The following is a 20,747-nucleotide window of genomic DNA, read 5'->3' on the forward strand; positions in this document are numbered from 1 at the left end:
CTGTGATACCAATGGAATCCCCCAAAGCTGTATGTGTCTCTTAACTCCAAACAGTTCTCAAAACCCTGTTCATAATCTTTTCCCAGCTCCTCCTGTATGTCAAACCAAGTAACTCAAGAGAAATATTAGGAACAGTAGTACACTGGGACTCCTGGAAAATACTTTCTAGCCAGAGAGTCAGCAGTGCACCTTTAATAAACTGCAACACCGTACTATACCTACGACTTGTATTTTAGGGGTGATTTTTTACATGACAGGCTCATTTTGTGTTTGCTTCAGCAGGCAAAGAGGAACCCAGAACAATCAGTCTCATGTTCTGGTGAATTCACCTCTGTGTTTCTGAATCTAGCAAGCTAGGTGAATAGCTGCAACTTGAAATCATAGCACAGTACCCGAACTGTGTAGGATTCAAATGATAGTATGAACAAGGAAAAAGATTTGACATTAAAGATCAACCCTTGCCACAGTTGTCTGATACTCTGTTCTATATTTAAAATAACGATAAAATAGAAATGGTTGAATTTTTGAAGAAAAACTTCCCATAGAAAACTTGGTTACCTGCTTTTTTGCCTAACACAAGGCATAGAATATTCTGCTTTGCTGAATACACTCACTGTTTTCAGTCAAGCAGTAATATTTTTAAAAGTCTGTTTCCAGCAGAAGATATTACCTAAAGTAGTCAGTTTTGTCTCTTTCTAGAACATCAGTAGTGTAAAAACACACAAAATTAAATTCTGCTTACTGATACAGATGAAACAACTGCCAAGTCCTCAAAATAAAATTAAAAAAATGATTACACATGGGCGCATGCTGGTGATTGCAAAGCTTACCACATTAAAGCATTTCAGGACTTTAAAAATAATTTTCTACTCTGACAACTCCCTTTTCACCCTTACTTCACAGCCACTGCAGGCCACTTCTTCCCACAGCAACACCCACTGGAGAACACATGTATGCAGCCAGTCACATAACCACGCCTGGGTACCAGGGACAGAGGGAAAAGAAAAAAAAAGAGCAATACTAAAACCGACCCGTAACACTGCTTTACCCAGTACGCAAGAGTTTCCCCACATTACACCCTAACAACATTTTTCTGCTTGCCAGGTTATTTAGTCTCTTTTTCTGATAGGTGTTAGCTAGTTTTAATATCTTAAGATACTGTGAATTCTGCAACGCCTTTACCTGTTCCTTCTGTATTAAGGTATTAGTCTGACAGTTTACATTTACCTCTGACTGATACTTACATTTCCACAAGAAAAGATCAAACATAATGAAGGAACTATTTGTGCTGATTAAAACATCCCAATAGTGCTCCAACTTGTTTTAAGTTGTAAAAAAACTCCAACCATTTTTTCAATTCCATCATATATTTACCATATGAATTTAAGGAAACAGCATTGTTTTCCAAACTTTTAATTTCCTTCTCTTCTCCTTTCCTTTTTCTCTCCCTGATGTACTTTAGCGTCTTAGATAATAAATTTGAGACATGTTAGATATTCTGTTTATGCTAGGTGAAAAAAATCTTCCGAGTTTGCAGGCATCCTTGTCCTTTTCCTTTGCTTGAAGTCTTTCCATCTTTATAGAAGATTTTACTTAATGATTGGTAAATCCAGCACAAACTGTCATGTGGGTCAAGAATATAGAAGAAAGCTGACAATAATCCATTTTTCCATCTCCATCATTGCACAAATCCTGGAAGAAGGTCCAGAAGTTATCAAGCTTTATATTCATCCGAGTGCTCCTGATGTGCAGAGGATAGTCACAACTATAAGCTCCACCATCAATTCTTGAACTGACACACTTAGCACTCAATAGGGCGGTACTGACATGCATTCACTGAATCTTAATTGAAAGATATCAGTTTTAAAAAATAAACAAACAAAACCCCCAAGAACCCAAAAGCAAAGCTTTCATATAAAGCACCAAGATCAACCTGACAAAGATGATCTGTTAGTAAGATTAGCACTGTAACAAACTGAAAGGTATGATATTCAACCTTCCGGCTCAGATATATCATCCTCAGTGCCTGCTCTGGAGAGCTCACAATCTAGAGGAGACAGAACAATACAGAGCTAACAGAATATTGGCATACAGGCAAAGATGAAAGGGGGTCGAAAAAAAAAGGACGGAATCAAAATATCGTTGTATCCTTCTAAGGCTTATATACTGCACAGTTGGTGTTTTCCATTTTAAAAAAATGCATATAATTATTTTTATGACAATGACATAGTAGTCCTCATTCAGCATCAAGACCTTGTTCAGCTGGTTCATAAACACATTAAAAGAAAAAGCCCTGCCTCAAGAGCTTCCAGTTTAAACAGACAAGACAGAGGGTGTAAAACAGAGGCACAGAGGGGAAAGATATTCTCTATCCCATCAGCTACCCAGTAGGAACAAAACCCATGAAACACATTCTTATTTACAAAAATAACACTTAACGTTTTTTGGTCACTGGGGGTTAACACCACCCTACAAAAAGACTTAAATGAGGAAAATAACAGTCACAAGACAGGAAGGAAAAGAAATAAAAGTTCAAATAAAAATGGACAGAACTCCAAAAAAGGTGATCGAGATAAAGGGTAATAAGATTTCTTCATTACAGTAGAAGATAAGACTTCAAAAGATTGACTGCAGTGAGCTGGTGGAAGAGTTAAAATTACAGAAGAAAGCGAGGGAGGATAGAATCCATGAAGGCTGAAATCCTGGCAGATCAGTCTGAAATGGATTCAGAGATCAAAAAGCAAGCCAGTGGAGGAAGGAAAAACAAACAGCAGACTAAAACAAAGAATGGGGGCAATATTTACTCATCCCAATGTTTGCGTTTTTTCTCATATTGGAACTGTGATTCTCCAAAAAAAATGGAATATTATTTTAACGTATAATTGTATAATTGCTCTAAATACCTTGGCATACCAAACTTATCAAAAGCAAACCAAATCCAAACTCAACAACCACCAACCCACAAACCAAAATATTCTCCCTAACTACACCATCCAACCAACTTCAAAAACTTGCTTGTACACAGGTCCAGAGTACAGCAGTAGTCCTTATTATTTAAGAAAACTTGGGTAGAAGTTGCAAAAGCTATTTCATTAGGCAAAAAAAAAAAAAAGTTAATTGTATTTTGATCACCTTCTACTACCTCCAAGGACTGTGGGAAGAGATATTATTAGTGATATAAAGTGATACAGCTGTAATTGTTATCAGTGTTGGTTTTCTCCGTGCAGTGAATGTTGGATATTTGAGTGACCAAAAAATCAATGGTCAGCTCCTGAACAACACACACAGGATGGCTGCACCAAGCCTTTACAAGCACCTGATTAAGCATGCAGGGTTCTTGCAATAAAATTCAATAAGCTACTTCTCAGCAGTGCTATAGAGCCCTTGAATAACTTAGAGAATAGCTTTATAACCCAGAAATAATATGAAGCATATTCCAGAATTTGACAGGTTTTGTGCATAAGCCCACGCAAACTTCTTGGTTGAGTTGATCTTAGCAATTTAAATCCCTTCAGACTTCAGGATCCTAGAACAATCTGAACCATTTTCAGAGGCTGGTATAAACGGCAAGAATTTCTCACTCATATCTCCCTGTTCACTAAACTCTTTGCATACATCAGTCAGCCTTACAAAATACTTCACTGTTGGCCCAGCTGCATGGGAAACCAAACTAGCATGAGAAATCAAACTATTTTCAGGCTTTAAAATAGACAAGGCTAAAATGTCCTATTCCTTTCCATATATACAATTTATTTTTTAAAAAAATCACTTTCTTATCCTGGATGATGGGTTTGATTAACTGCGTACTTCTTACCAGCCCTTCACTTGGCTTGATGTTTGTAAGCTGGATCACTTCAAGGTGGGCAGACTGGGAAACCAGCGGATCAGAAGAAAGTGAGATAATGTGATCACAGACACCGGAGAGAGTTTTACACTAGGAAAGAAAAAGGAAAATAAAATGTCTTAATAAGTATATCATTGTTAACTATTTGCATATCAATCTATAATTTAAACTGCTGCATTTTAAAAGTACATATTAAATCACATGGCTGAATCTACATGGCAGAGGGAATGAAGGAGGGGGAAAGGTCTCAATCAGCAGTACAATACAAAATCTGTTTTCTGTGATGATCCTGAACTGACACAGCATCAGACCAGGGAAGAACAAGAGGCAAATGCTTTTGCATCTCAGTAGAGAGAAAAATGGACTGCACAAAATGCTCTCATGCACTCTCAGGGTTAGGTGCCCTGCCTCTGACCTGTGCTCAGGCATACAGAGTGTGTGGTAAGCTCCAAGCCCCCCTAATTTGCCCCCAAATCTCACTAATTTCCATTGAATGTGCAGATGTTCAGCACAGATGAAAATCAGGCTCTCAATGATGGGTAACTCCCATTAACTCTGAAGTGTATTGTATACTAATAAAACATGCTAGTAGACTTTGGACTGTCTCTCATGTTCTACTGCTGCCAAGTATGATTTACTATTGCAGGCATGAAGATTACAATAAATAAACACTTCATGATGGGATAATTCTTAAACCTGTCATCCTTGGCAACCTCTCTGCAGCAAGACAGAAATAAAAAAGTTTCTAAACTGGCTTGGACTGTCAAATGGGTACTGTGTATCTCCTCACATCTTACTTCCTGAAAACCTCTTCTCGGAAGCCAGGAAGCTGTGATTTTTTTCCTATCATTCTCTCATATTTTTGTAAGCAAGTGATATTTGAGAGTTTCAATGTTTTCAGTGAAGTCCCCTTTCAGCAACTAAAACTGATTTCTTGGTTCAGGTTTCCAAATGCATGTTTTGCCAGCAAATTCAGGGACTCTTGAAATTCATGACATTCTTCTGGTCCCAAAACCGTGGGTAGCTCCAATACCGAGTGAGAGCCAGCTTAACTGGTCTCAAATTCAAAAGATGAAAGCTAACCAGACTCCTCAACTGACTGAAACACAACTGTACACAACTGCTGCACCAACCACTCTTTCAAGATTGCAAAGAATACTTTTTAAAGTAAAAAATAACTGCAACAATGCTATGGAAAAGTAATATAAAACTGGGTATAACGTCCTTGCCAAATCACCATTCTAATTCCAAATGCCAAACTACAAATACCTTACAAAAAAAGGAAAGTAAAAAACTTCAGTGACAAAAGCAAAAAAGAAATCTAGTGACAGTGAAATCTTAATCCTGCTACAGACCATTACATTGGGATTTTCTTCTCTTTATTTACAAACAGTTGGAAGTTTAGGTTTGTATATAGATAGCTTATGTTATTGAAAAATAATGTTTCAGAATGAATAAACAAATCAGAATCAAATGGAAAATATAACAACATTTATATTACCAACATCACCTTCTTCCACAGAAAATATTCCCTTCAATCATAGACAGACACACGCACACACACACTCACTACCCTTTCTGCTTTACCTGTATTTCATGCTGCAGAATCATTACTGAAAAAAGCAAGTCAAGAAATATATAAAATGGGGTTAAGAATCCTTTGTGCTTTACCTGATTTAGGAAGAAGTGAAAACGTGAACTTTATTGCAAGATTGGGGTTTCTTTATGTCTTTTTGGATACATGGAAATTGCTTTGAGCTGACATTTTAAAAAGGTAAAAATGATATAAAATTCCATAATAAAAATGAAAGCTTAGGTTTTCTATTTGATTGGGGTTTTTTTAATACAATGCTGGCATGTTATTTCTATTTTCATTTCTCTTGTAACTGCACTGACAATTACTGAAAAATTACTTTTAGAAAATTACAGAATGCTCAGCTCACCACATGCAAAGTGAGAAGACCTATGTTATAAATAATTCTCTGGTGATGAAAAGTGAATTTTTCATGTATCTTTAGACTTGTATTCACCCACCTATTCTTCCTACTAATTAATTCCAAAACTACTAAATTTATGGGGTCCTTAGCAGTTACAGAGAAACTTGTATTTACAACATACATACAACAATGTATGATTTTTTTGTCCAATTCCCAACTGTTGCATTGCAGACAGATTACAAAATGCACAGAAAAGGAGCGTTCCTACCACCTAACACAAGGTATGCCATTTCAAGATCACAGGTGTGGCTCCTCCTTAAAAAAAAAGTCCTTGGCTGCCGTGACAGATGATGGGGAAAGGAGAGGAGTGAGGCAAGTCCAGGATTTAGCATTGAACAGAAGCCTAAGCTGACATGCATTAAATAGCTCCCTGGAGCAGCTGCTCTCACTCTGCCTCTCCGTGAGAGGAGTACAGACTGTCTATACAGTAAGTCTATGGAGATCAGCATTCCAATGTGGCTATATTGGTTGCAATTCGAAAACAAGGTGGTATGAATATTCCCCAGTAGGAGCTCTGAGAATACCGGATGCCAAAAATCACCAAGTTACTATGATAAAAAAATCTGCAATATGTTTCTATGCATTTCTAAAAGATTATTGTCTTTCGGGTCTTGCAGTTTTCTTTCCATCTTAGATACTCATACTGACATCCAACAGCACAATATGCCCAGTCTAAGCACAATATATGAGCCACAGCAAAGTCCCTAGAGAAGGCCATACGACTAGAGAACTCCCTTTTAGATTAAGGCTTCAAATTCTATGATGTTTCCAAAATGTAAACACTCATTCAAAATGTGGGGATGCATATATAACTGTCTTCCTAGAAAAATGATATTTGGGGCAAAACTCTGCTGCATTACTACAAATTTTTTCCTACTTGATGAGTACCCAGTTCTTACCAGGGAGAAGACAAAAGTTGAAGACAGAGAACTTTTAAAGCTCCATTACATTTTATCAGGTTGATTACCATATATTAGTAGCAGAGGTGACTAGAAATGGCAAAAGAAAACAGAAGGCACAGAAAAGCAAAAACATTCTTGAATTACTTCTCTCGGTTTCTGGCCAACAGAATCAAGTCTTTTTCTTCTAATAGAGCACTAGTGGACCTGAGCGATTCAGTAAGACAACATGACATGAACTAACCACATCCATAGTTTCTCAAGAAACAGTTACTCCAGATAATAAGACCTATCAATCACAACGTCATCTGCTTAGTAATTATGGAAGAGTCCTGTCATCAAACTTACTTCATTAATACATGTTTTGTTTTACTTGTGAAAACTGTCCTTTCCTTTGGAGGGGAAAGGATGTTTGCTGTAGGAGGATTTTGAATTCAAGACTCGCTGCTGTTGGATAGCTAACTGGCATATTCATGTTGCCTGGGCTTCCAAGGAATGACCAAGTACTTTGTTTTTTATTAAACTTCCATTTAATTTCAGAATGCTATGCATTTTATTTCAGTTTTCTTGTTCCAGCATAATTTCAAGATTTTGGGGAGAAAATTTATTTTAGAAGATGGGCGTGGATTCTGCCCAACCATCCAAAACTTTCAGCTGCTAATAGAAAATATCTAAAAACTCTTAGTTTTCCTCTGAAAGTGTAAGAAGACTGTTTGTGTTAGAATAGCCAGAGAATCAAACAAGCTTCCCTTAACTATTATAGATTTAAATAATTTTGGTTAAATACCCGTTGGTTAAAGACTTGGATTGTAAGTAGGACCAAGTGTCTATCAGGTTTGTGTGAAAGGTGAATTTTCATGAACTCTGAGCTTGCCCAGAGGCAGGACAGCAAGGGGCCCACTATTAACCAGCAGGTACCCTCTCCCAACTGCAAAGACAGGGTACACAAGCTCTCACTGGAAACACATCCAGAGGTTGACACAGGCAAAGTAATACAATTTTCCTTGCCTTTACTCTCAGAAGCATCTCATTCACAGTTTGTGGGTTGGATTTGTGTGTCTGTGTGCATCTGTGGAGGATGGGAGAAGGAGGAGGAGGGAAATTCAGCCTCAGGAACATATTGGAGCTTGGATTGTGTTGGGACACGTAGGGCACAGCTGTGTCAGCTTACAACAGAGTTTAACCAGTGGCTCTGAATGTAGTTACCAACCAGTTTCTGCCCAGATTACTGCTGTCGTCTTCAGTGGCCAAGGCTTTTTAATATACCAATCAGCATAAATCAGTACGCAGACAAAAGAGCCTTTTCACCAGGAACATGCCTCCTCCCCATTAGACCTCTTTACAGAAAAAGACCTTGGACCTATTCAGTGGATCAGGACCTTCCATGGGAAAGATGCTGCCACATGGCATAGGAATAACGTTAATTTAATAGAGGCAGCATGACGCTGTATTTAGAAAGTTCCCAAGTAAAAAACCTTTGACTTCTCCATGCTGCTCTTCCTCAACAGTTCACACTGTGGCTCATCAGGTTTGTTCCACATTCAGTCAAGCAACAACCCCGCCTAAAACTGAAGCTATGTTTGATGCTACTTTACTTCTAGCTTGACTAAATTTTCCTTAAGTTTCCCAGACTTCACCCGAGCTTTCACCTTGCCAAATGCAAAGCCAATTTGACAAATTATGTAGGTGTGAGAACTACAGGGGGGTTATTATTACATCACCATCATCATCATCATCATTATATTTAAATAATAATAAAGTTTTAACATTATTGTTTTATTTTATGGAAAGTAATGAGCTGACATAATATTTTGCATCTAGGCTACCCAATTAATTTGCTACTCATTTTTTACAACTTCTGCTACTCATTTTTTTCCTAACAATTTATGAACACATTATTTTTCAGCATAACTATTCAGCACAAGCTGTATCATAGACATCTATTTTAGTTTCACTAAAATCTGATAACAGTACAACTCACCTTTTCTTTCAAATGGTAGTTACCTTTTGTTACTTTTTAAAACTAGATTTCTGCTTATGAAAACACTGTTAACAAGACCAGGATCCTTTACCTTTTGTAACTGTTGATTCTCTGCTGCAATGCAGTACTAGCTACAGTAAGAGACACAGGAAGATGAGCACCCAATGTTCCTACAAAATCAGCAGGCATTAAGAATGCTTGGCCTTCCTCAAGCTGCACTCAGCTTTCAATGTGCAAGGTATCTCAACAAAGGAAAAGGATTTGGCCAGGCCGGAAAAAAAAAGTAAGTTGTAAAATATTAATTGAGAGAAATCAACAGATGATTACATTTTCTCCTTTTGTCACACAGTCCCTGTTCTCACTATAAGCCTTATGGCAATGACTTCGGTTCTCTTTTGGAGTAACTCATCACTGCACTTTAGTAATAAATTCTCTTCTCTATTCAGTGACAAACTTTGCACAGTCTTTATGTGCAAAACTAAATGATTCAAAGAAAGATGAAAAATATCACCACACAGCATCTAGTTGTTTGGTAGAAATTCAAGGGAAAACATTTCCTTTCAGTCAGTAGGCAACTAGTTTATGCCCCAGAGCATAAAGAATGAAAGCTAATACTTAGGTTCTGCCTGTATTTTTGGACTGTAGTGTACCAATTTCTAATAGATTTTTCACAGTTGATCCTTCTTTCAGTCAGAGGGATGAGGACTTAAAAGTGACTAAATTAGATTTGCATCTGTTCTGATAGTGGCTACTTCAATTTGCACTGTGAAAATGTCTGCCTTCTGCAGCAGCGTGGAAGTACTTTGGGACACAGCTAGCTTCAGAGGCCATGGACTTTCCTCAAACTGTACATCTGTTATCTGTTCAATTCAAGCAGCTCTAGGGTCACCAAGCATTTCGGGTCAAGCAAACAGACTTCTGTTTGTTCCTGTCCTTAATTTTACCCAGGCCAGTGACCAAGCTTAAATCTATCTCACCAAGTATCTGCAAACCTGAAGAATCCTGGCTTAAACACACTCCCAGGGCTGAGGGCAAGAAAAGCACCAGTCTCAGCTATCAGCTCTCACACACGTCATTTGAATGAGGGATGGGATGCCAGTAAGATACATGCATGTTCAAGGCTAAAAGTAAGAAAAAAAATGTCTTGGCAATGTTAAATTTAATCTGTTTGGAAAAAAAAAGCTCAGTTACAACTGACTAGACGAAGCAACTTGCTACATTTAGGATCAAGTATAACTAGTTATCTTAAGCCAAACCAAATAATTATTAATCAATTAATTTTAGTCCAAAACATTTGTTGTACTGTAGGGAATACATCAGTAACCCCAGCAATCTCAGAACCAGCTGGGCCTGGACTTGCATTTGTGTATATATGAAGTTTAAACAGTTAACTAAATCTTACTTTGGAAAGAGAGGCTTCTATTAGAGTGAAGTTTGCTGGACCCAACCGGCAAGGTATGACTCTTGAAAGGAAGAAGGTGGTAATTTTTTCTTTAGTAAAACTATAAAAAGGATACCTTTGACAATGCATTTTTAGTCCGTTATATAGTTCTATAACAAATATTACAATATAGTAGGCAGGAGTGAATTATTGTCACTGTGATTTCTGCAAGGCTCTTAGCAAAAAGAGAACATTCTGATCCATTACTTGTTCCTTTCTTTTTCAACTCAGTAGCTCTTTTTTAATTTAAATAGCTCATTTGTTTTTCAAAATCTTCTGAACATTAACTTCACTCTGCAGTTCTACTTTCTATGGTTTTCCAACTCAATAAAACGGTATTTTTTTTGTAGAAAAAGCTGCATAATTTTAAGAAAGTGAAATTTCTTAGGAAAACATTCTCTTTTTTTATAGAAATAAACTAAAAAAAACATTCAAATTAACACTTATTATTAATCTGACTGGAGCCCAGCTTTTGCTTTCTATAATTAGTCATTCTTGCTCTGCTCTCTTTATTAATCTACTTCTTCACATGGATTAATCTGAACTAGATATTTCCATCATATATAGCCTTGAACAGCTATATGAAATCAATGAATTATTCTTCAAAGATTTTTAAGCTCCATTCAGAATTTCATAACAATTAACTCATAACTCCCCAAAATAAGCAGAACTGATACCTTTTCGAGCTGAGCCATTTTCCATACATTTTATCAACTCAAGTTAAATCAATATAAAGATTCTAAATATAAACTAGCAAGAGTGTACTAGTTTCCAGTTTTGAAGCAAACACCACACTATGACTTATGCTTTCATATTTAGGCCCAAACCTGTTCTTCTCAAGTTAATACTTTTTATTGCCATCTATTTCTATTGGTATTATTTTCTGGTGATATTTACTTTCTGTTTATATTAATAAATAATTGGAATTATTATTATTTATTTAATTATTTATTACATTGCTTACTGAGCAAAAGGTAGCCTGGAAAAAACATACTGAGAAATGAAGTGGCAGAAATATAAAGCATTTCTCTGTATTCATGAATATTTCCAAAGCACTGACATTTTAATGAGCAAAAACCAACCCATGTGATTTTATGTTTCTTTATTCCACAGAAACCAAGTGTTTCTGTGAATGAATTCACAGCTAAAAAACCTTTAAGAAATATAGTTGTCCTTAAAATAGTTGTTTGAACACACCTGTAATTCTAGGGCATAAAATTACAGAAGAGACATTTTTTCCCAGACGTACTTTGCACCTCCATTTAGAAAAAATAAACAAGTTGAAGTACGTAATTTCTTCTTAAAACTTAATCAGTTTTCCATAAGATCTTTTTACTTTAGATACATATTTTGTATTTAGTTGCATACACAGAGTAGTTTACTACTTAACCTAATCTTGTGAGTGACAGTCAAAATGCTTTTATATAGCATTTGGAAGTCAAATTGCTTAGAGAAAAAAAATATTTTTTTCTGGAATATAGGGTGAAGCTATACAGTTCTGTCTCCACAGAACACCATTCCTTAAACATATTAGCTATATCTAAAAAGTGATATCTAAAAGATGTTAGTGAATACTAACATCTGAGTAAGTTTATTCACATTAAGAGATACTAGCTATGGACAAGGTGATTCAGCAGTCTCTCTGTATGAACATTCACACTGCCATCACTAAAAGAAAAAGGGCATTCATTTGCTTTTCAAAAGAAACATCTGCCATTAGAATATAAGCACATTAACTATTTTCTGGCCCTACCTAATTAAAGCAAACCAACCAGTCATTTAATTGGGGATCTTGCCTTTGGTGAAGGATGTTGCTTACTCCACCATGCTTTAGAGGAAAGCATGAAGACTCAGCAATGGGTTAATTTTTGAGCTATCTACATATGCACTTCAATAGTACCAGAGTGATCTCATATCCCCCCGCACCTGTGCTCACACACCCTCTCGCCATCCCTATTTGCCACAAAGCTTACTTCGTGCCATGCACAGAAGATAGATAGGTGCTTACAGAGCTCCAGCCCCTGAACCATGGCACAGGAATCCAAAAATAACACTTTGAGCAATGAACCAGAACACAGGTTCAACCTAAAGTAAACCACTGGACCAATAGGTAATGTGGACAAAAATCAACTACTCTGATCCAATGATCTGCTCCTAAGATGGTAAATTTCTTGGTATCCTAAAGAATAGAAGTACATAATGGTAATTTAATTTGTATACATTTCTGTAGCTGTAGTTCTTTTTTACTTATGTAAGAAGGATCTCTTAAAATTTGACTTCAATCCTTAGTGGGAACAATACCTTGCAACAAGGATTTCCTTGACTAAGTGCACGAATTGCTAATTGGTTATAAGTCATTGCCTTTCACTTTCATAAAGAACCTTGTTTCCTTGTGTCATGAAGAGAACGTGGTATGTGAAATCATACGTGGTGACCCCAGAGTTTTGAATTCAATTTTCTTTCTAAGTCATCCCAGCAAACAGCTTTATGTTGGTTTCTGATCGTTCGAAGGCAGCAGGATGAGATATTGGCCAGACACCACTTCTGTTACCTCCAGGAATTTGCATGGTTTGCAGATGAGAAATGTACTCAGAAAGCAGACTTGCAATAGCTTGAACTTTGAATTTAAGAAGAGAGGTTTTAATTTCTCTATACATAATATATGTGTACATGTCCTCCCCAGTTTTTCCTAGTTCTCCCAGCACTTCTCATTCAAGATTCTTTCTGTGCCTTTACCAACACTTACTACTATTCTTTTTACATCGGAGAGCCTTCTTTTTAACATTCACCTCTGAATTTACTGGATGCACAGTCTATAACAGGAGACTTAAATTCTTAATTCCCCTCTAGAACATCTTTAATCTAGTTTGTAATCATGCACTGAGATATTGTTATCTCATAAGGTATCTAACCTCCTCTCTTCTCTGACACTGGCATGAAAATACCATGCACTCTCTCAAGATTTTGACATCAGTAGGCTTTTCCCCTCTTTTTTTAATCTATCTGTTAAGAGTGCTCCTCCCCAAATTGTCAGATGGGCTAAAGCCACAACGTCTTTTTCTGTCTTCCAAGGAGAGGGGTTAGAGGGAATTGTGACTGCTTCAGTTTCAATTCTGTCATCAAATTTTTTAGCTGCACGTGTAAAATACTCCCCTTCAAATTCAAAATGTGATTTCAAATCCCACCTTTTAATCATTCAGTCACAGATTTACCTCTTTTCTTGACTGCTTTTGGTCAGCTTTTGCCCCATGCAATCCCATCCATCGGCTGAAATGCAACATGGTCAGAAATGAATCAAGTTTAATCCTAGGCTTCAGTAAAACATTCAGCGCTCTGTTCATGTTTCCTTGCAAATTTGAGCACTAATTGTAGAAGCTAATTAAGGTCTCCACAGTAATGCACATGTCCACCTGTCACCACAATGAAGTTACTGTGGATTAAAGAAATAAGCCTATGTAAGTCTGAATGATGTAAGATAACGTAACTTTTAGAAACCTGTCTCAAATGTGTGCACTCACGTATCTTAAATGAATCCCTCCCAGTTTCCTCAAAATTTTCTGTTGAAGACTATATTAACTGGTGCTTCATGATTTCTAAACACTGCCAGCTACCTTTACAATCCTTTTCCTAAAAGACATATACTGTATACAGTAGATGTTGGAACTCTTGGCTCTTACAGCAGAAAACAAGAATGTAGTGAAAACCAGGCTATGTATAATCATTTCAAACTTGCAGCACTTCAACTTTTGCCAAGATTATGCAATTAAAAACTTCATTACTTAAATACTTGCAGAGATCAGCCTAGCAAAGATGATGATGTCAGCCTCACTAAAATTGTTAATTCTTTGTGTCCCACAGGGGAAAAATACTAGTGAAACTTAAAAATACAAGGACATATTTTATTCCACATCACTGTGAAACCAAAGCATCAAAAGCTTATGAAATTCAGCTTGCCAAGCACTCAATATAGGAGTGCTGGGAAAAGGAAAAAAACCCAAATAAACAAAACAACGTATAGCAAAATTTACTGGGAAGCTCACATTTTGAAATAAAGAAATGGAGTATTTTCTTGCTTAAGCTCCAGTAATAAGAATCTTAAGATATCAAAACCTGCCTAAATGTAAAATACAGTGAATAAATTAAACCAGTTTATTACTCACTCTTAGGAATAGCATCTTCATATCTAACTTTCAGAAACAAGCTATGGGTCAACTTAATACTTAACGAAGTAAGCCACAACATGAAATGCAATTTAATATCTAAAACCTAGGTGCAGTTTTCAGACAAAGTTTATTCAAGCTGTTGACTCTCCAACACAGTAGTTGTATCAGCCTTTCAAACTCATCCTGTGTTCTGATGACCTGATGACTTTCACCTGCTTTATTTATTATCAATAGCACTACAGATCCTGAGAATGGACCATTGTATTTATGCTGAGAATTAAAAAGAATTGCATTAATTTTCCTATCACTAGACTAGTTCCATACTGCTATGAGGAATGAAGCTGTATAAATGAAGCTGTATCACTGACTTAAATATATATGATTTTACAGAAGCCTAGCAACCAGCTCTCTCTCTCTCTCTCAAAAAAAGCCATTTTTCAAAATCATTCTTCTGACCATGATTTACAAATAACAGATGGGCCTGAGCCAGACAAACGCAAGCCTTTGCAAAGTTCCTGGCTCCTCACGTGTCAAGTTCAGCTTTTGTAATGTCATTACCTATTCACAAGTAGTTCCATACGTTCACTCAGTCACACCGAGACTAGCTCATTATCACACTGGCACTGCACAGAAAAAGCAGAAAACATGCAGCACTATAATTCTATGTAGTCTATAGACTACAGATTAACAGATTAATTAACAGATTAATTAATTAACAGATATCCAAACACTACTCACCACATGAAGAATTTTATTCTCTGTTTCATATACAGTGCAATCCTGAAAAAGTAAAGCAGAAAAGGCAGGTTAAATTGATCTAATCATTCGCCCTTTCTAGATTTATCCTTAAAAGGAATTAAACTGAATTGAAAAGTCTTCAGGGTGAAACAAAAGATTTCAAAAGGAACGGAAAGATTCATGTAACCGAAGTGTGAAGTCACCACAGAAAGGAAATACTGGTAAAGGTTTGAATCTATTTACTACTTCTTGTTGCTTCTTTTCCTGAAACAGATAATGATCTTCCTCAACTTTACACCCTTTTGGCACATACCAGCTAGTCACATGTACACCAGACAAGTGGCTTCAACCAACAGTCCCAGACCACTGACAAAAATTACCCGCTTTTAGTGGTAACACTGAAAGACAGAGGTGCCAGCAGTAGTCTGAAGTAACTATGAAAGATAACTGGGGGGCACAATTCCTGCTGAGCTGAGCTGAACTGGCATGTTTGTACACCCTGCCACAGAAGAGAAGGAAAACCCTGGCAGGCAAAAGAAGAGAAAAAGGAACCACTAGTTGTTTATAACACTCCATGCAATGGGAGGGAAGACAAACACAGAATACAAAACGCACAAGAAACTTGAGTTGGACCATCTTATTACATACAGTCTGTGGGGGACTGCACACACATTGTTGTCACCTTATGAAGCCTGTGAGGCGATTTCCACAAGCAAGGCTAACAGATGGGAGGCTGAGAGCTGTGAAAGTTTTTCTGACAGGTCAAAATCTCAGCGGATATAGTGGCATGGGATTAGTAAGGCATAAAGCACATGAAACACAACTAACACTGGCGAAATAACCACTTTTCTAAGTTCATCAGACGCTGTAGCTTCATGGGAGTTAGCGTAAGCTCTGTTTAGAATGGACTTTATAGCCCACCTAATAACCCACATGAAAAATGTGACCAAGTTTCATGTTTTAAGTCTGATTTTTAAATCAGTTTATCCTGTTAGAAAACCAACTTTATTATATGCAACCATTTAAAAAAACCTAACTTCTAATCCATGAAAGGCTTCTAGTGTTACTCAGGCAAGAAAAGCCAATGTGTTCTTAAGCTTTATATAAAGCAACCTATGCAGAAGCAGCAGGTTGATCATGTATTTTCCTAATAACAGCTGTTGGCATTCAGGAAACATTTGCCAGTAAGTATAGCTGGAAAGCAAATCTAACATGCTTAATTATATGCAGACATCAATGAAGTATTTGCAATCTCAGTAGCAAAACACACATTTCATTGCTTTATGTGGGAAGGCATGTAACATTTTCAATCTGGATACATCTATGTTCTACATGGTTTCTTATGAATCATTTTGCAAAAATAGCAGGAAGTGATTGTAATGTTCATATTGAAGGGAAAAAAAAGTGCTTTTAAGCAGACATAATTATTTAATTGGTAATAGGAAGACTTTACTATAAGTTTAAACATTCAGTTTAAAAAGGATACTGTTTTGAGAAGTCTCACTACTAAGGGAGGAAGGATTCTGGGTTCTTAGATGCTGTAGAGGTTCATTACAACCAAGAAACCAGTGAATAACAGAGAAACACTGTTACATCCTTGAAATTAAACTCTTTCACAAAATCATGATGAAAGCTAAAGAAGTATGCTCATTCCTGACAAGCCAAGAGTGTATATATATAAAAGAATAATTTCTGAAGCTACAAAAGACAGTAAAGCAAGTGGAAAACTTCTCAGGCATCCAGTCTATGTATAGAGGCAGGTGGCCTCCCTCTTAAAATTCTCTCCTCAACACACAATTCCCTATCAATCCATGGGCTGGGAAGAGGAATTGCTAAATGAGTTCATCACACAGCAGACAGCTGATCGTTGATGCTACATCTTCATATTCAGGCAAGAGAAAAATTAACAGTTCAATAACCCATAAAAGACATAAGAACTGAATGAGAGTAAACACAATGCTTAAGTAAAAAAACAATTCCCAAATACACTTTTTCCATACATGAATAACAGCCAAGTAAACATAATTCAAGCATGAACTCAGGGAAGCGTGCAGGAATGCAAAGATCCATAGGCATAGCCCAGAGTAGCCCTGAAGTCTAGGATTCAAATAAACCTAGGAAAGGTCACCAAGCTGATCCCTGCATCACAGCAAGCTCATTTTAACTTCCTGCGGCCACCCCTAGAGAATGAGGGCTGAGACTGCTTCTGAATGATCCCAAAAGCAAAACCTACATGTCTACATGTCACTTTCATAGTGAACAGTGTATTTCCCCTTAGACCTTGTAAGTCACTCCATTGCTTTGTGCTTTGTCTTTAAGCAAGTGCTGAGGATAGCTGTGCCCACACTCCTCAAACATCCTTTAGGTAGACCGATAAACTGAATGCTTATTACTGGGGGCCTTTACCATTTACAATCATTGCTTTTTCATACCCATTTCATTTCAACTAAAAGAGCCTAAAGCACTTGAGAACTATAAAAGGAGTCGCTAACTATGCAATTAGAAATAAATTTGTATGCCTAATAGCACACCACCCACAGCTGGAGAACATCTCTTCCTCCCATACCTAGGCTACAAGCCCATATCTTATTCCTGAAAGATCTTCTTAAATATCTGTTTAACCACAGCATCAAAACATTGCAATTAAGTAATAAACAGATCATATGCAAGTTTAACATCAACTTTTTTCTACTTTAGAAAAGCAGGATCACAGAAAAAAATCTGCAACCAAGCTTTACTCCTACACAAGCTAATAATTTGCTATTCACTTGGAGAAACAATACTGTCATTATCCCTGAACTAAAATACACAGATATAGCAAGGAAGAGATATTTTTTCTACCTGCTTATTCTCTGAGCTTCACACATATATCCACTGACTTACTATAAACAAAACTATATGGTCTTCATCTAAATGATCAACCAAAACAGCTGAAACAAAATAAGGTGGTCTTCTAAATGTGCATTATTTTCTAAAAGATTAAGAACAGAGATTGCTAATAAAGCAACAAAAGCAGTTCTGTGTTACTTGATAGTTCCTGAAGATGTAGTCAAATACTGGCCATTGGCAGGTTCCAGAGAGGAAAATGGGAAAGTACCATCCACAAAGAAAGAGAAATAGGAGGGGAATAAGGTGGAACAACTTAATTACTAATATCAGATTTTCATGGTCACTCTTTCCAGCTCTGCCTCATGCATGAAAAATGACAAAAGTGACCTTTGTAGAGGCAGCTGGAACTAGGCTAAGATCCTATAAAAAGGGAAACATGAGGTCCAAAAAAGGAAGAAAAAGGGAAAAAATGCAGTAAGGGACGAAGGTAAGAACAACAAGAACAAACCACAACAATCAGGGATAGGGTTCTTCTGCGCTTGCAATCCCAGTATAATTTTAAAATCTAGTTTTAAGACTAGCAAGACCTATGCTACTCTGCAACTGAAAGGCATCACTTACATTTCTTCTGGAACTTCTGACCTTCATAACCCCAATTCTGCATTATTTCTACAAAGATTACAAGTTTTATTGGTGAAGATCCTATCACGATGTCGTAAGTCGTAATTACTAAATAAATTTAAATTAAATCCAATGAATTAGACAGCACTGGCTGGTGACAATGTTGCAAAATGTACACATCTCACCCTACCCTGCCCCAGACATCGTTACAACAATTCACACATGAGGCAACATATATAGAATACAAATATTTGTGGACTTTATTTTTCAAAAGCAATGTCTACGATGCTTTGTTTTTCCATTTTATTTTCTTCCCCCCTCACTATTGTTGCCTTCTTTTTAAACATTTGTCTTAGTATATCACAGAAGTGGGGAATGTGGTCAGCTAATTACACCAGAACTTTTCTTACTCTTTAGTCCTTTTCTTTGAACCTCAGTTGCTTAAATCTCAACTCAAATTGTGAAGTACTGAGATCTGGAAGACCTCCAAACTCATCCTACTGCTCACATAGCCCACATGGAAGAAATGTTCATGCAGTTCTCCACCACCATAAATATGGGATAATATTCAGCAGAAAATACTTCTATTTTTGCGTATCTGGTTTACAAGTCTAAGTTGGCAACCTGTCAAATTACCTATTGCAATTACCTGTCAAACACTTCTCCTCTCAGCGTACTTGCAGGCTATAATCTTGAAACCGTTGTTACTACTACTATATTATTATTCACAGATTTGCAACATATTCTAGGCAGCCACTGCACTGCACTCTTCTTGGCACTCATAAGTTACTGTCAACTCCATGACTTAACTTCAGTACAAAGTTATGATAGCTCAAAAAATAAAATATATATGTACTAATAGTCAAGGGATACAAAAAGAGATAATTGTAGAAATTTGTTTATTAATTCTTGCAGCAACAAATCACCAACCATTTCAGTATTTTTAGTAATCCTTAGATCAGAGGGCTCAAGAGATGGCGTGGACTTCTTTCACTGTATTTTCTTGTTCAGCAGAATCCCTTATTTCCTCATGTATATTTAGTCATCCTAATTTATTTCTTCCTCTAAGGCAAGGAAATTTCCTAAGCAGAACTGATACAGAAGCAGATTACACGACTGTCAAGAACAAAAACCAGATCTCCGGATTCTCGTATAACATATTAGCTCAAATATGTCCTTCGTGAATTTGTATAATAGCAGTTTTGCTCAAAAGCAGGCTGTATGGTGCTGCAGATGTGGAGTCAACTGGAGAAACTTGCAAAGAACAAGAGTTTGCCATGAGAGCATTTGTTCTCCAGGCAGCTTTCAAGCTGCTTCTAGTGGATCTTCTTCACTGTCTTTTTCATTTGTTTTCCTCTACAGTCCAAATGAATTTACATGAAGGCAATTTACATGTGTGTGTTTGTGTATATTGCAATGGTTTAACTAGTGTTTTGCTGAGAAAATGTAGGCCAGGTTAGGAACACCATGTTAAAAGCGGTGGTGAAATTGCCTGGGAAGTGCATCTTTCATGAGCAATCCCACACATCTTCCATGCCTAGTTTTAAGAGGGCAACAGCTAGATTTTATGTACTGCTCAAAAACAGATGTCTGATAGAATTGCTGTCACCATTATTTTGAAGTTACAGAAAATGTAATAAAGTATGTAACTCCAGTTCTCTATTTGTAACAAAAATAATGAATTACATGATTGCTAAAAGAGGGTTCAGACTCTCATACTTTGCCAAACCTCTGGCATAAAATCTCTCTTAGGCAATGTAGCCATTGGTTGGAATTAAGCCAAGCCATCCTTTAAATCCCTTTGCTTCTCAAATTGATTAAAACTGTAACTGAATCCTTTAATACCAGTATATGTCAAATGGACAGTCTGTCGGTCTTGCTACTTAGCAACAATAAAAAATAATTAACTTGAGAATGCTTAGATCATAACTTCCAGTCCCCCTGGCCTCCACACTGCACCATCAAAACTAAGCTGCTCTGGCTTCAAGGAGCCCGTTCTGATCCTCTTCAAGTGTCACTAGCTCTAGGGAATTTATGCCATTGGCTCTAGAAAGGCTCGTTTGGTTTGAATTCTGCCCAATTCAGCTATGGCAAGAAAGCCACAAGACTGAGGTTTGCTGGAGTCGTCACTGAAGATTCTTAGAAAAGTTCTCAACAAAAATGACAAAGCCTAAAGCTTTGCCAATACATAAAGAAGGCAAAAGTTTCCTAGCTTTCATAGTACCTTCATTTAT

At 36.9% G+C, this 20,747-nt stretch overlaps 1 protein-coding gene across 5 annotated transcripts in view; it reads right to left on the bottom strand.

Moving 5' to 3' along the window:
• CNKSR2 (connector enhancer of kinase suppressor of Ras 2) overlaps positions 1 to 20,747 on the bottom strand; it is a 220,746-nt gene that overhangs the window by 127,207 nt on the left and 72,792 nt on the right. For all 5 annotated transcript variants that reach the window (XM_037378111.1, XM_037378110.1, XM_037378109.1 and 2 more), the window contains exons 5-6: positions 15,064 to 15,105; positions 3,815 to 3,934 (exon numbers count right to left, since the gene is read on the bottom strand). In XM_037378111.1, coding sequence (XP_037234008.1) covers positions 3,815 to 3,934; positions 15,064 to 15,105 — 162 coding nt within the window. The remainder of the gene's footprint in view (positions 1 to 3,814; positions 3,935 to 15,063; positions 15,106 to 20,747) is intronic.

The sequence above is a fragment of the Falco rusticolus genome, chromosome 2, assembly GCF_015220075.1.
Source record: "Falco rusticolus isolate bFalRus1 chromosome 2, bFalRus1.pri, whole genome shotgun sequence".
Taxonomy (NCBI): domain Eukaryota; kingdom Metazoa; phylum Chordata; class Aves; order Falconiformes; family Falconidae; genus Falco; species Falco rusticolus.